A 13,053-nucleotide genomic window follows, 5' to 3' on the forward strand; every position below is an offset into this window, starting at 1 on the left:
ATGACTTCTGGATGGAAATGCACCATAGGCAGGAGGTAAATAATGCAGGTTTGGACCCAACTCATGGTTGAAGACGGACACCTCCCCTCAAGGAGGTGTGGCTCTCTACATGAGGGAGTATAGAGAGAGGGTTGAGAGTGTGGGGAAAGAGGGTCAAGAGTCCTTAAAGAAGAAAAAGCGAGTGAGCCAAAGGGCAACATGGAGAACAGCAGTGCATGAGCACCTGCCACGGGCCGGGTGCTGGGCACTGAGCAAATAATACCATGGTCCAGTTTCCTAGTTCTGGGCGTCATTCTTCCAGCTTTGTAGACTGAGGTGACAATGCTTAGGTGGGTAACTTGCCTGAGGGCTGGAGAAGTCCAGAGGCTGTGAGCACTAATAGCAGTGGGATTGAGGGACAAGAGGAGAGGCAGGAGACATTAGGAGGGTTGGAGCAGTGGTTATTTAACGGAGACTTATTTGATTCCAAGATGCGTGCTTTCTTCATCTCCACCAAGTAGCAGAATACATTTAGAGGGGTCCTTAGTGGGTCAATAACACTATAGAGAAGTCCAGGGGATGGGACTCAGAGGAGGGGAAAGGTGAAACAACATGGAGCCATTTGTGACCCAGAAGAGTGGGCTTTCTGCAGAAGGTGTGATTGGAAGGGAGAATGCAGGCTGTGCATGGGGTGTGGGGGACGGGGCTGACATGCTGATTGTGTACTTGAGAAGTCTGGCCAGGAAAGGAAGGAGGAAAGCACTTAGGGGTAGAGGGCGTGTGCGCATGCGCGCGCGTGAGCAGGGACTTTACTTTTTTGTTCAGTTGCATGTTTTTTTAAGAAGGGTAAGAGAAGTATGAGAAGCGGATGGTATCCAAACACAGGATTGTTTTTCCCAAGCAAAGATCAGAATGGAGTAATGATAGGCTTCTGGCAGAGGTTAGGGAGGGAGGAACTTACTTGGCAGGGCTCTCACCCATGTGAGAAGGGGGGTTTGAAACTGATATTTGAGGGAGAGGCAGAAAAAACCTTGACTACAATGGAGAAGCCAAACACCATGGAGGCTGAGTGGGATAAGGACATGGAAGCAGTGCCCAATGATAGCAGAAGCCTCTACATGGAAGAGAGTAAGTTCAAATCTCATGGCCCCATGGGACCACATACACCCATTGCCAAGAGTGGCTGAAATCCAAGAAATTGTATTTGATAAATATAATAACTATCCCTCCTGAATGTTTCTTAAGAGCTAGCCTACATGTATTACCCTTCCCTATGACACTGCAAATGAAATGAAACTGAAGTTCAGAGAAATTATTTTATCCAACTCATACAAGATCATACAGCTAGAAAGTTAGAGCCCAAACTCAAACCCTTGGGGAATCTGCTTGGTTCAGTTGGTAGAGCATGCGACTCTTGATCCCAAGGTCATGGGTTCAAGCCTCATGTTGGGCATGGAGCCTACTTAACAAACCAAAACATCTCAAACCCACATTTATCCATTCTCTGAACCATGTCAGCTTTACTGGGTCTCTAGGCTGACAAAGAGGATGTCACAAAACCTATTTGGATGGAAAAGATGAATATGGTTGAGTATTCCTTTCAGAAGGCCAGTAATGGCCAGGAGTAGACAATGAACTTGCATGTCAGGGAAAAGGTATGTCTGAATGGCAATTCATGGCCTTGGTGGTGGAAGTTGGGTGGTGAGTCACTGTGGAGCGCTCATTCTAGGAGTAGCTACAGGTTGCTTGGCCCATGAAAGCTGGATAAGGAAGATGTGGCTTTCCTAACATAGATCTCAAAGCTGGTCCAACAGTGGAACAATAGTTAGAATGGGTTCTTCTACCATCCCTCGAACAATAGAAATCTCATTTAATGAAAAGCAGAGTTTCAGATTATTTCTTGAGTTGCCCAGAAGACAAACTGCAAAAAAAAGAAGACACACTGCAAAAGAAATTCCCATCTTGGGTTGAATTCGGCTTGTTGAAGAAGAACTAGTTGTGAAGTGGAAAGGAAAGGAACCTTGGGGAAATCAGTGACTTCCATGAGGCAGGCAGATCAGACAACACCTTGGACATTAAGAAGGTATATGACAAAATCAGGAAAATATTAGACCAAAGTTTTCAAAGACAGAATGACTGGAGAAGACTGGGAAGTTTGCAGAGGCAAAATTATATAAAGACACAGCCAGTCAGTAGGCATGAATAAATAGGATAAATAAGGGAAAATGGAGACATTGGCATGTGTATTAATATTTTATCAGTCACTCAGAGATGTCAGTTGGATGGTGGTCCAATTACTGAAGGTCAGAGATGGATTTTCAAGAGATAAGCAGCACAAAGGAGCTCCAGGACACAGAGTAAATTATGACACAGGCCCTGTCCTTGAGTTGTACACAAAACTATCTAGCTCAGTTCTTAAAACAGAGTAGGGACTCAAAAATCTGTCATCAGAGTCAGACTAGCTTGTGGAAGGACCAAGTGAAGCTTTATAAAGCAATTTTATTATGTGGAGTCTAATGAAAAAAGACTGTAATTACAATAGCATTTATTGAGTGAGTCCAACATGCTATGCATTGGTTAAAGTATCTTCCATGCATTTAATATTTACAACAACCCCAAGAAATAGCTATTATCAGTATCCATATATTTTTTTTAGCCTCCTACGAGGACAGAGAGTTAGTTAATTTGTCCTGTGGAAGGTGGTGTCTATGGACATCAGTCTATGATTCTCTTTGTATGATATTCATGAATCGGGAATTCTTACTGGAAGAGATTTCATTATAAGTGGTTTCTCTGTCTGTTCTGGTGTCCTACAATCTTGCTCTACTCATGGAAAGACATACATCATGTTAGTAGAGAAATCCTAATACCCAGATTTGTTTTCATTCTCAAGGCGGTTGACTTTGGTGTTGAGCTTTTGTGTTGTCATGGCTGCCCAAGATCTGAGCAGCACAGGTGAGGTGTGGAAGAGGCCCCTGGAGCTGGAGCAGGAAGACGTGGCATCCATGTCTTGCTCCAGGGCTTGGGCAGGTCACCTACCTCTGTGGAGGCAATCAGCAGTGAGCTTAAGATCAGGACTTTGGTTCAAACCTAGCTCTGTCCCTTACACAGCAAGTGACTGGGCAAGTTCATGTCAATGACCCAACCTTGCTGCTCTGGACGGAAGTGTATCCCCCCCACCAAAATCCATATGTTGAAGCCCCAACCTTCCAATATGACTGTATTTGGAGACAGGGCCTTTAGGGAGGTGATTAAGGCAAAATGAGATCATAAGGGGTGGGCCTGATAGGACTGACATCCTTACAGGAACAGGAAGAGAGATCCACTCCCGCCTTCCAGAAGCTTCCAACTGGGCAGGGAAGGTAGGCACAAAGCACACAGTGCGAGAACTAACTCTTAGAGTAACAGCACAATGAGATAAGAGCTAAGAAGGAGAAGGAGAGTAGGCGGGGAGAGCCTGCAGCATGGGAGAGAGTTCTAGAACTCTCTCTATTAGTTTTGAGTACTAATAGAGCCCCAGGAAGTCCGGCTTCTTAGGAGGAGTGCTCTGGAGACAGCCTTCTTAAGTGAGGTGTCAGTTACTAAGCATTTAAAACTAACTGAATTATTGTCGCCCTTGGTCAGTCTAAGGAGGACACAGTCCTCCCACAAGTCTGAGCAGGCTAGATAGGGATTTTTGTACTGGGGACCAGACAGGGTGATATGTGACAACTTTCTCTATCGTGGGGGTGGGGGCTATTTGGTTTAGAGGTACCACGTGGGAGGTGGGAAGGGAAGACTGAGGGACATTAGAGGTGCCTCTTCTCTCTATTTTTCCTCCCTGGTGAGTGTGTATGCTCTCTGTAAACCTATCCAGGAGTCAGCTAACAGGTGAGCACTGCTTTTGGGATCACAATCTCAGTCTTCAAAAAGCTGATCAGAAGCCCCGCCCATTTCCTGCCTGCTGTTCCAAGCATGAAAGTAGGTGTAGGCGGTATTTTGCGCTGAGAGCAGGTGGGTGGAAAGGTTTTCCTCAGCATCTTGAACTGGAAGCTGGGGTTTCCTTCCTGGGAAGTCCTTAAGACTGGCTGTCCTGTACTGGGAGTGCCAGCCAGCTTATCCGCAAACCTCACGCACTCATCCCTGACCCCAGTGCTCCCCTAACCACCTCCACACCCTGGTCACTGTTCCCGCCCCCCACTCCCTGCCTTGGGGGCCTCAGCACAGCAAACAAGCAGATAGAGGAAAGGTGTGAGATTATTAAGGAGGTAGAGGAATTTTCCATTAATAATAACAACAACAAGAAGAATAATGCTTGTCATGTCGGCACAGCATTGACCAGTTTACCAAGTGCATTCCCACCTGTGATCGCTCAGCCTGGCAGAGGCGGGTGGTTGGAGCCCTGGCGTCCCGATCCCCAGCGTTAGACACTGCCCCCATGTCCAAGCAGGCCACTACTTCTTCGCAGACACATGCCTTTGAAGTGTCTAGGCCTTTTCTTAGGCAGGGCACCCCTCAAGGGCTGCTATCTTTTCTCACGTCAATGTACACATGCCTTCTCCAATCTCTGAAACTTTTATCAAACACACTCAATTCCTGAAAAAGCGTGGGAGCAAGAAGGGGCCTTGCAGAGACCATCAATGCAACTTTGTCACTAGTCCAGAGAGGCAGAAGGATTGGGTGAAGGTCACAGAGCCTGGCAAAGGCAGAGCCCGGGCTCAGATACCCACGCGCACACAGGCACGCATGCCTGTCCCTCCCCTCAATGCCCTAGGCAGCCGCAAACTCGGGTCTCCAGGGGCGTCTCGCGGGGGCGCACGGTGGGGGGTTTTGGGAGTGTACCTGCCAACCCCACCTTACCCTTCCAGAGGGGAATGGGGTGGGAGGAGCTCTCTGTCCTCAGGAATCCCGTGGGGGCATTCTCTCATGAAGTTGACTCTGAGTATATGAAACTGGTCTTACACACAGGATGCCACTCGGACCCGGGACACGAGGGACTTATCTACACCCGTGCTGCCCCGGCGGAAGGAGGCACCTGTCCACCCTGCCCCGGGCCTCCCAACCCCGACCCCGCGCCGGCTCCGACCCCTCCTCAGCCTCCCACCCCTTTTCCTCCTCCTCCTTCCCTCTGGCCCCTGGATTGCTGTTCTCCCTCCCCGCCCCGCGCGGCAGCCAGTGTGGCCGCCGCGGCTGCCCTTACCCCGGCCTCGGTCCATGGCGCCGGCGGCGGTCCCGGGGCGCGCGGAACTGGGCGCAGCGGCTCGGTTGGGGCTGGTGGAGGCCGGCGCTGCGCTCTCCCGCCCGGCCCCGCGGGAGCGCCCTCCGCTCGCGTCCCCTCCCCCAGACAGGATGCCCGCCCGGCGCCCCCCCCGCCCGCGCGCGCCCGCCCGCGCCCGCCCCTCCACGCCGCTCCCGGAATAGACCCGGAGCACGCCTCGCCCCCTGGGCGGCCCGCCGGCCGGTGTCCCGGGTCCCGCACACACCACGCCACGCCCTGCCTCGCGCATGCCCCCGCGCCCCTCCCGCTGCGGCCCGGGGACCCACTCTCAGGTTCACGCGCTCTCTCTCCGGAGCGGCCCACCTCGGGCCGGTCCGCGCGGTCTTCCGCTCTGCTTGCGTTCTGCTGCGGATGGGGGGTTTACCGTCGCACCTTCCATCCCACTCCATCTGCAGACTGCCCAGACTGTTAGAACTTGTCCGCCGTCCCTCCACCCCCAGGGGAATCAAAACCTCTCCCTGCAGCTGCCCCTAGTTTCCTGACTCTGGGTTTATGGTCCCTACCCGACAGGTCTTGCTTTCTAGTGCTGATAGTGGACAGGGCGCTAGGCTGGTGCACCGTCAGTAATGGTGTGAGGGAAGAGCGGAATAATAAAGATCTCCAAAAAGGAAGATCGACAAAGACAAGGACAGAGACGATTAAAATGTGGGCAGAGCTTGGGGTATTTCCAACTTCTAAGATCCTTTGTGTATTAACGGGTGAAGAAATATCAAAACAGACGCGTACAACGGTGTGGAAGTGAATGCTTTTAGCATACTTTTGTATGCTAGTGCAATGTAAGTGTGCTCGTCCAAAAATTATTGGAGCATATAGAAAAAATACTGCTGTGGCCAGTGTGGCTGGGCCAGGAGTGGGATTTAAGTTTAAGTGTGTATGAAGAATGTCCACTTCTTTCATCCTATTAGTGTTGTCTCTGTGAAAGCAGGTACAACTCATTTACAGACTATATCAAATGTCTAAATTGAAGACCTTTTATAATGTGAAGTCCAAGCCCAGTTGTCCTCCTAGACAACCTTCCTCCCCGAGGTGGGCCAAGTCTTCTGTTTTCAGTTTTGACTAGGGAACTCCTTTGACTTAGAACATCCTGGCATTGGGAACGCCTTTGCAGAGGCCGAGAGAGGAGGAACAGCTTGGGAAAGAGAATCCTGCAACTTCCTGGTCTGGGTGTCTTTCCTCCATGGCTTTTATGGGCAAGTTGTAATTAATGCTGTCTTCAAAAAAATTGTGTGTGTTTTCTGTAGCGTGTATGCATGAACACGCAGAGGAAATGTGCTGTACTGAAGAAAACAGTAGGATTTGAGTCTGAAAACTTGTGTGTGAAGTCTTGCTCTATAAAGTGCGTAAGCCTGGCTTGCTCATTTGTGCTTGGGGAGACCTCTTATTGACCTCATAGGGCTGTTGAGAGGGCAAATGAAATGATGATACAAACCCACTTTATAAACCATAAATAGCTATAAAAATGTGAGCCATTATTATTTTCCAAGTTCCTCTTTGTTCCTGCCTACTTTTCCAATTTGAAAAGGTCAGTTTAAATTCTAAAGCAGACAACCAACAATTTACAAGTGGATTAAGTTCCCCAAGTTCACTGTTGGAACTCTGAAACCCTTGAAAACAAGGCTGTAAATGGCAGTTAAGTTCCTAGGCCAGCCCATTAATACTTTTAAAAACATAATATTTCACTTGAAAGAATAAAATAATATAAAATATAACAATTGCCAAGATGAATGGAGTCTGGTAGATTTTTAAAAGAAATTTCAGATACTTTCAAGGACCTTGGAGGTTCCTCAGAGAATCGGGACAGAAAAGTAAAAAGGGATAAGGAAAACATATGGATCTGTGGAATAATTTATGGAGTAGGATTAACTGAGCTGTGAACCGGAGAGAATGGAGGAACACAGTTCAGGCGCAGTTCTGCTAAGAAGTAAGGAAAAGAAATGGCTGTGGGGGCTGGTGGTTCCGGCTTAGATAATTACTCATAATGCCCACTGGGTGGCACTGTTGACTAAGTTGACTACAGCTTGGTTGCAGTCAGATGATGGAATGAGAAACCCTGTTTGTTGGTTCCCCAGGCAAGGAATGACTATATATATATATATATATATATTTTTTTTTTTCTCTCTGTCTTTTTCATTTAATGGGGTCTACCGTCACCATAAAAACACCAGGTTTCATCAGTCCACTTAGGAGTATGTGTTACATTCTGGGCAAGTTCTTATAGGAACAACTAACACGAAGTAGGAAGGGGCTCTATCCTCAAGGAATCTACAGTCTTATGTACAAAATGAATGAGCAACAGATTATTATGTGAAAGGGCCAGAGGAGAGATAAAGTGCTCTTCGAGTTCATCAAGACGAGGTGAGGACTTCTTGCTAATTACGGAGGCAGCACTGGATGACTGACATTTGGGTGAGCCCACAGTGGGGGGATTACATGACAGGCAGAGCAAACAGTGGGAGCAGAGCCTCAGAGATGGAAGATGGCAGGACGTGCCTGCAAAGCTGTTTGGTTTGGTGTGATTGGGGGTGTCGGGTGCTAAGTGCTGGTGAAGGACCGGGACGGAGGTTGTAGATGCTCTGTTTCTTCCTTCCCTTCCCATGTCTCTGCATGACTGCGACCCTCAGAGAGGATTTTTTTTTCTCTGTACTAGATTTGTCTGGTGCTGTGTAAAGAGTTTTGTGTGGAGAGCTCGGGCTCTGTAGAAAGATATCAAATTTGATCCTGGGAACAATAGCAGGAAGAAAGCTTTCAACTCCCCCGTGCTCCCAGTCTTGTGAAAACAAATGATACTCCCCAGTCTCATTCTCAGCTTATCAGGTGGAGCTGGGAAGGAAGACCTGGGAATGAAAAATTTGGAGGCAAAAGGTTCTGCATCCCAGCAAAAGAAACATACTCTCACCTTCTACCCTGTCACCTTGCCTCGAGGTCTGTTTGCACCACAGATACCAAAGTGAACGTTCCATGGCCCTAATCAGATCCCCTGTAAAAAGATGTGTTGGCCCCCCTCTGCCCTCAGTGTAGAGCCCAAGTTCCTTATTATGGCGTTTGGGGTGACTTCTTCACTGACCCCCCTTTCTCATTACAGACTAGCAGCTCAGGAGACCCTGGGAAGAGTCAGAAAAACTACAGGTTGGGTGTTCAGACCTGGGATCCTAAACTGACTCTGTTGCTCTGTGAATCTCCGTTCTTCGGTTGGGTCACCAATGTCTCATTTCCTACTTGCTTCTCTCCTTGCCTCTTCCTCGTCCCCCAGATTGCAAGCAGCGTGAGGGTGGGTGCTGTGTTTTATTTCCCACTAGACCCCTACAGCCTAGTGTAGTTCCCGGCACCTAGTGAGTGATAGTAAGTACTGGTGAGTGAGTCTGTGAATAATTGCTCAAGGGCTCCTGGGCTTTCTTGAATGCACATGTCCCGGAGGTGCCATTGATCCTCTGGGAGTGTTTGTTTGCTCACTTACTTGCAGGGGGAGATGAGATCTCAGTGAGGTGTTCTGCAAGCCATTGGTCTCTGAGTCCCTGCCTTACTGCATGCTGTTGGAGGCACGCAGCCCAGCCCACTGGACTTCTCCTGGGCCTGGGGCCCCTCTCCCCAGCTCCTTTGTGCAGAGTGAGCCGCAGAGCCCCTTGCTCGAGTGTCTGCCCAGGGCTGGTGGCCGGATGAAAACTTCTCTTGTTCCACTCGGCACAATGTCGCCATTATGGCCCCTACCCCGGGAAATGACACATGTCTGCTGGTCCACCCCGGCCCCGGAAAGCAGATAGAGATCTGAGTAGTGGCTGTTGGGAGAAAGAGAAGGAGTTTCATGGCTGAAAACCCCTCCTTCTGTCGCACTTTCTGGTTCCTGTTCCCTAGGCACAGGTTTCCTACCTGTACCCGGGCCACCCGGTTCGGCTTCAGTGGTGAACGGAGCCCAGTGCTCTGGTTGTGTTTGGAGGAAAAGAGCTTTTGTTTTTATGCCCAAAGGCTGCATGAAACCTGTCCCCTCTCTCTGGGTCCTTTCTTAAAAATAAGAGCTCTCTTGGCTCCATTTGTGAGGCTCCCATCCTGAAAAGCCTGAAAGGCCAGCCGGGGAAGGGGCATGTGTGAGGGGTCGGGGGAACGCTGTGTCCATGGCCAAGGAGAGCCCTGTTGTGCCCTCAGAAGGGCCAGTAGCCAGCTGTGTGGCCAGTGTGGCCAGCGGGAACATGGGCCCCAAGAAGCCACCCTTTTAAACCTTTCTGGAAAACCCAGAAATCCAGATTTTAGTGTAAAAATCTCTTGATTTAAAAAGGTTGGTAATGAATTACAGTTGCTTGAAAACATTGTGAGCTGGTCTTCATGGCGCTCACAGCTACCTTTGTGGAACCTTGAGGCAGAGTACGGCCTCATGAAGACTTCCAGGGAGTCTGTCCAGCTGGGTGCGTCCACCCGGATGGCCCAAGGTAAAGCCCAGCCCCTAACACTGCCGCAGGGGCTGCCTCTCCTGAAGGGCTGCCCTGTGTGCCCCATCTTCATGTCCATTCTGTGGGATGAGACCAAGCTGCAGAGGTCCAAAGGGAATTTTTGAATCCTGGAAGTCCAGAAAAACTTTAGAGCAGAGAGGAACCGGAAATGTTAGCTGAGATGGTCTCTTCGTTGGTCAGTTAAGGAAACTGCAACCCAAAGCACACAAGGCCCAAGAGGCAGGGCCAGGAGTGGTGTCCAGGACTCCAGACGTGATGTCACGGGAGCCACACTCCTGCCTCCATAACTGTCATTCTCTGCCATTTGTGGGACACACTGATCTTCAACCTCTCTGAACCCTCAATGGCTCACCTAAAAATCATCTAAAAATCGGGGGCTAACAATAGTTTCCTCATGGGGCTTGTGAAACTTTAGTGCAACCGTGTACGTAACGTGCTTGGTGCCTGGCCTGGCCCAGAGGAAGTGTCCTCCAAATTCAGCTCGCACTCTGTTGAGGGAGGGAGTTGTTGTACAGTGGCCAAATCATGGGCTTCGGGGTGAGACATCTCTGAGTTCAGGTTCAGGCTTTGCTATGTACAGCTGTGAAACCTTGAAAGAGTTACTTATCAAGAGCTCAATTTCCTCATCTGTAAAAGGATGGTGAAAGAAGTACCCAGAGGATTAAATGAGATAAGTCAGGGGCCCAATCCGGTGCCCGCCGCATTGTCAGTGTGAGTTATTCTTGTAATCAACATGGGTTTCCTCTGCAGAGGTGGTCCGATGCTGCTGGAAAGGAGGGGATACTGAAATGGCAGCCACATGCCCAGGCTGCCCCCTGCAGGGGGGCTTATGTAAATCAAACTGTTGGAAAAGTGATAGATTCTGCCAGATTCTTTGCCTTCCCTGCAAGAACACCTCATATTATTATTTTTTTAAAAGATTTTATTTATTTATTTGATGGACAGAGATCACAAGTAGGCAGAGAGGCAGGCAGAAAGAGAGGAGGAAGCAGGCTCCTTGCTGAGCAGAGAGCCCGATGCGGGGCTCAATCCCAGGACCCTGGGATCATGACCTGAGCCGAAGGCAGAGGCTTTAACCCACTGAGCCACCCAGGTGCCCCAACACCTTGTATTCTTAAATAGAAGGCTAACAGAGCTTCCAGCTACTGTTACACACAGTACAATTTTGTGTGTATATTTTTAAAAAGGTAAACAATGCTGCTATTTTGTCTAAAGGACAAATTGCTCAGGACAGTTTCTCCTGGTCCAGGTGGGTGAAGACCCTGTCTGTGAGTTAGACGGACAATACATTCTTTATCCACAAGAAACTGTGGGAGACTTCACTTGAGACTCCCCTGTGAGTCCCCTGTGAGTAATTAACCCTGTGAGGGTTAATTTCCTCTAGGAGCCTGTGTACTGGTCACCACTGCTCTGGTGGCAAGTGACAGAATCACTCCTCAAACCAAAAAAGGAATTCTTTCACTCGGAGGATAACTGGGGAGCGTAAGGGATGAGGCTGGCAAACAGAGCAGTCTCCGCTTTGTCTCCAGCTCCTGACTCGTCCTTCCTCTGCTTCATCTTCACCTTCAGGTGGTGTGTCCCAGTCTGTGGCGGAGGAGGTCACGCTGCTGAAGGTCTGCCGGTCTTTAGAGAGACAGAGGGCGGCGGAAAGTCAGTCCTTTTTTCCTGCAGTTCCAGAATAAGCCAGAGGGGGCACTGTAGTGTGGGTAAACCACCTGATCTAGGAAAGCGGCGGATGCCCAGCCCTCAGGAGGCCCCTGGCCCCGCAGCCAGGTACTGAACCTGAAGTACACCATTCGGCCCTTACCGCCCTGTGAAGTAAGTGCTGCCGTTCCTATTTTGCAAGCTGATTTCACGTGGTATATTAGTGTGCTAGGACTGTCCAAACAAAAATCCCACGGACTGGAGGAAGGGCCGGGGGAGAGGGGCTTAAACCATGGAAATTTATTTTCTCACAGCTCTGGAGGCTGGAAGCCCAAGTTCAAGGTGTCCTCCGAGGCCACCCTCCTGCTGCCTCTTCACATGGGCTTTCCTCTGTCACCTGGTGTCTCTGTGTGTCCAATCTCCTGTTCTTACAGGGTTACCAGGCTAGTTGGAGTAGGGCCTGCCCTAAGCGCCTCACGTAAAGGCCCTCCTTCTAAATACAGACACCTTCTGAGGTACTGGGAGTTAAGGCTTCAACATAGGAATTTTGGGGCAACATGAGGTAGCCTACAACCCATGCATGGTAAATGGGGAGGCTGGGAGTAGCACTCAGGGAGACCTGATGTCCCTGCTGCGGCTCATCATGGCACCCATGAAGACAAAAAGGCTCTACAGCCCAGGGTGGCAGGGAAGGAACTGTATCCAATGAACACTTTTCAAGGTCCGGGAACCTCCTGTCGGCACAACCCCTGGGAAGCAGCCAGCGGTATGAGAGTCTTGGCTGGCTCTCTGAGGCGGGCAGGGGTCAGTCAGACCCTGCTTGATTGTCAAAGTAGCTTGTGGTTTCTTCTCTGTGCAGCATCTTCTGATTGTTTTCCTTTCGGCTCCTTAAAGCCCAGTCATCCTGAAGGGACTGAGGGAATACAAAGCTTCTCCCTTCCCACTTCTGTCAGAGCAATTCCCAAGGTACGGAATTCAGACTCTTGCTGGAAATGTGGGGTGGATTTCAGTGTTACACAGACCACCATATCTGAGGAGTTACCAACTGATTTGCATTTGTGTTAAAAGCGTATCCCTGGTCCTTATAAATCCATACTTGCCCCGATACTGCTTTAAAATAGAGATAGCAGGTATGAGTCAATGGAAAGAAAAATATCAGGCAAATAGCCATTAAGTACACAATCTGATGACAATTGAGAAGGTTGTGTTTGAGCGACTGAAATTTGGGAAACACTTTTGGTTACGGGCATAGATGTCCCCTTACTTTTGACCCAATTCTTCTGCACACTTGGCCTTAATTTGCTCTGAGGACTAACCATGTGAGAGAGTGTGTGTGTGTGTGTGTGTGAGAGAGAGAGAGAGAGACGGCAGGCCTTTACTCTCTCCTGTCTGTGCTCTGTGCCCACCATCTTGGATAGGGCCAGGTGAAGAGGGTGTGGGGTCCTGGGGGATAATGAAAGGCTGGCCCTCGTCTAAATAGCTTCAGGATTTTATTTATTGAAAATCTCACCCCAGGGCCCTTGGATGGGTTGGCAGCAGCTTGTGGCTCGGTATGTAAGTAGGTATTTATCATTGTGGAGGCAAGATTTTGAGTACCTTGAAGTTTGATGTGAAATGAAGCATTTCAAGCTTAATTCCACATGGGGTATTCACGGAGTTGGCATGGTTCTGTGAAGTTCATTACTATGGATTTTAGCAAGGCTTTTCCCTCCTTGAACTTCAAGCTCTTCTTCT

At 49.4% G+C, this 13,053-nt stretch overlaps 1 protein-coding gene across 5 annotated transcripts in view; it reads right to left on the reverse strand.

Annotated features, from left to right (window-relative positions):
- The window catches only part of AFAP1L1 (actin filament associated protein 1 like 1), a 59,944-nt gene extending 54,672 nt beyond the window's left edge, over nt 1–5,272 (reverse strand). For 4 of the 5 annotated variants that reach the window (XM_045998632.1, XM_045998631.1, XM_045998630.1 and 1 more), the window contains exon 1: nt 5,159–5,266. In XM_045998632.1, the coding sequence (XP_045854588.1) occupies nt 5,159–5,174 (16 nt within the window). In that variant the 5' untranslated portion in view covers nt 5,175–5,266. Of the gene's footprint in view, nt 1–5,158 lie in introns of all 5 variants that reach the window. The other variant, XM_045998634.1, reaches the window with a different exon arrangement.
- Nucleotides 5,273–13,053: the final 7,781 nt, after the last annotated feature.

Source organism: Meles meles, chromosome 3 (assembly GCF_922984935.1).
Source record: "Meles meles chromosome 3, mMelMel3.1 paternal haplotype, whole genome shotgun sequence".
Taxonomy (NCBI): domain Eukaryota; kingdom Metazoa; phylum Chordata; class Mammalia; order Carnivora; family Mustelidae; genus Meles; species Meles meles.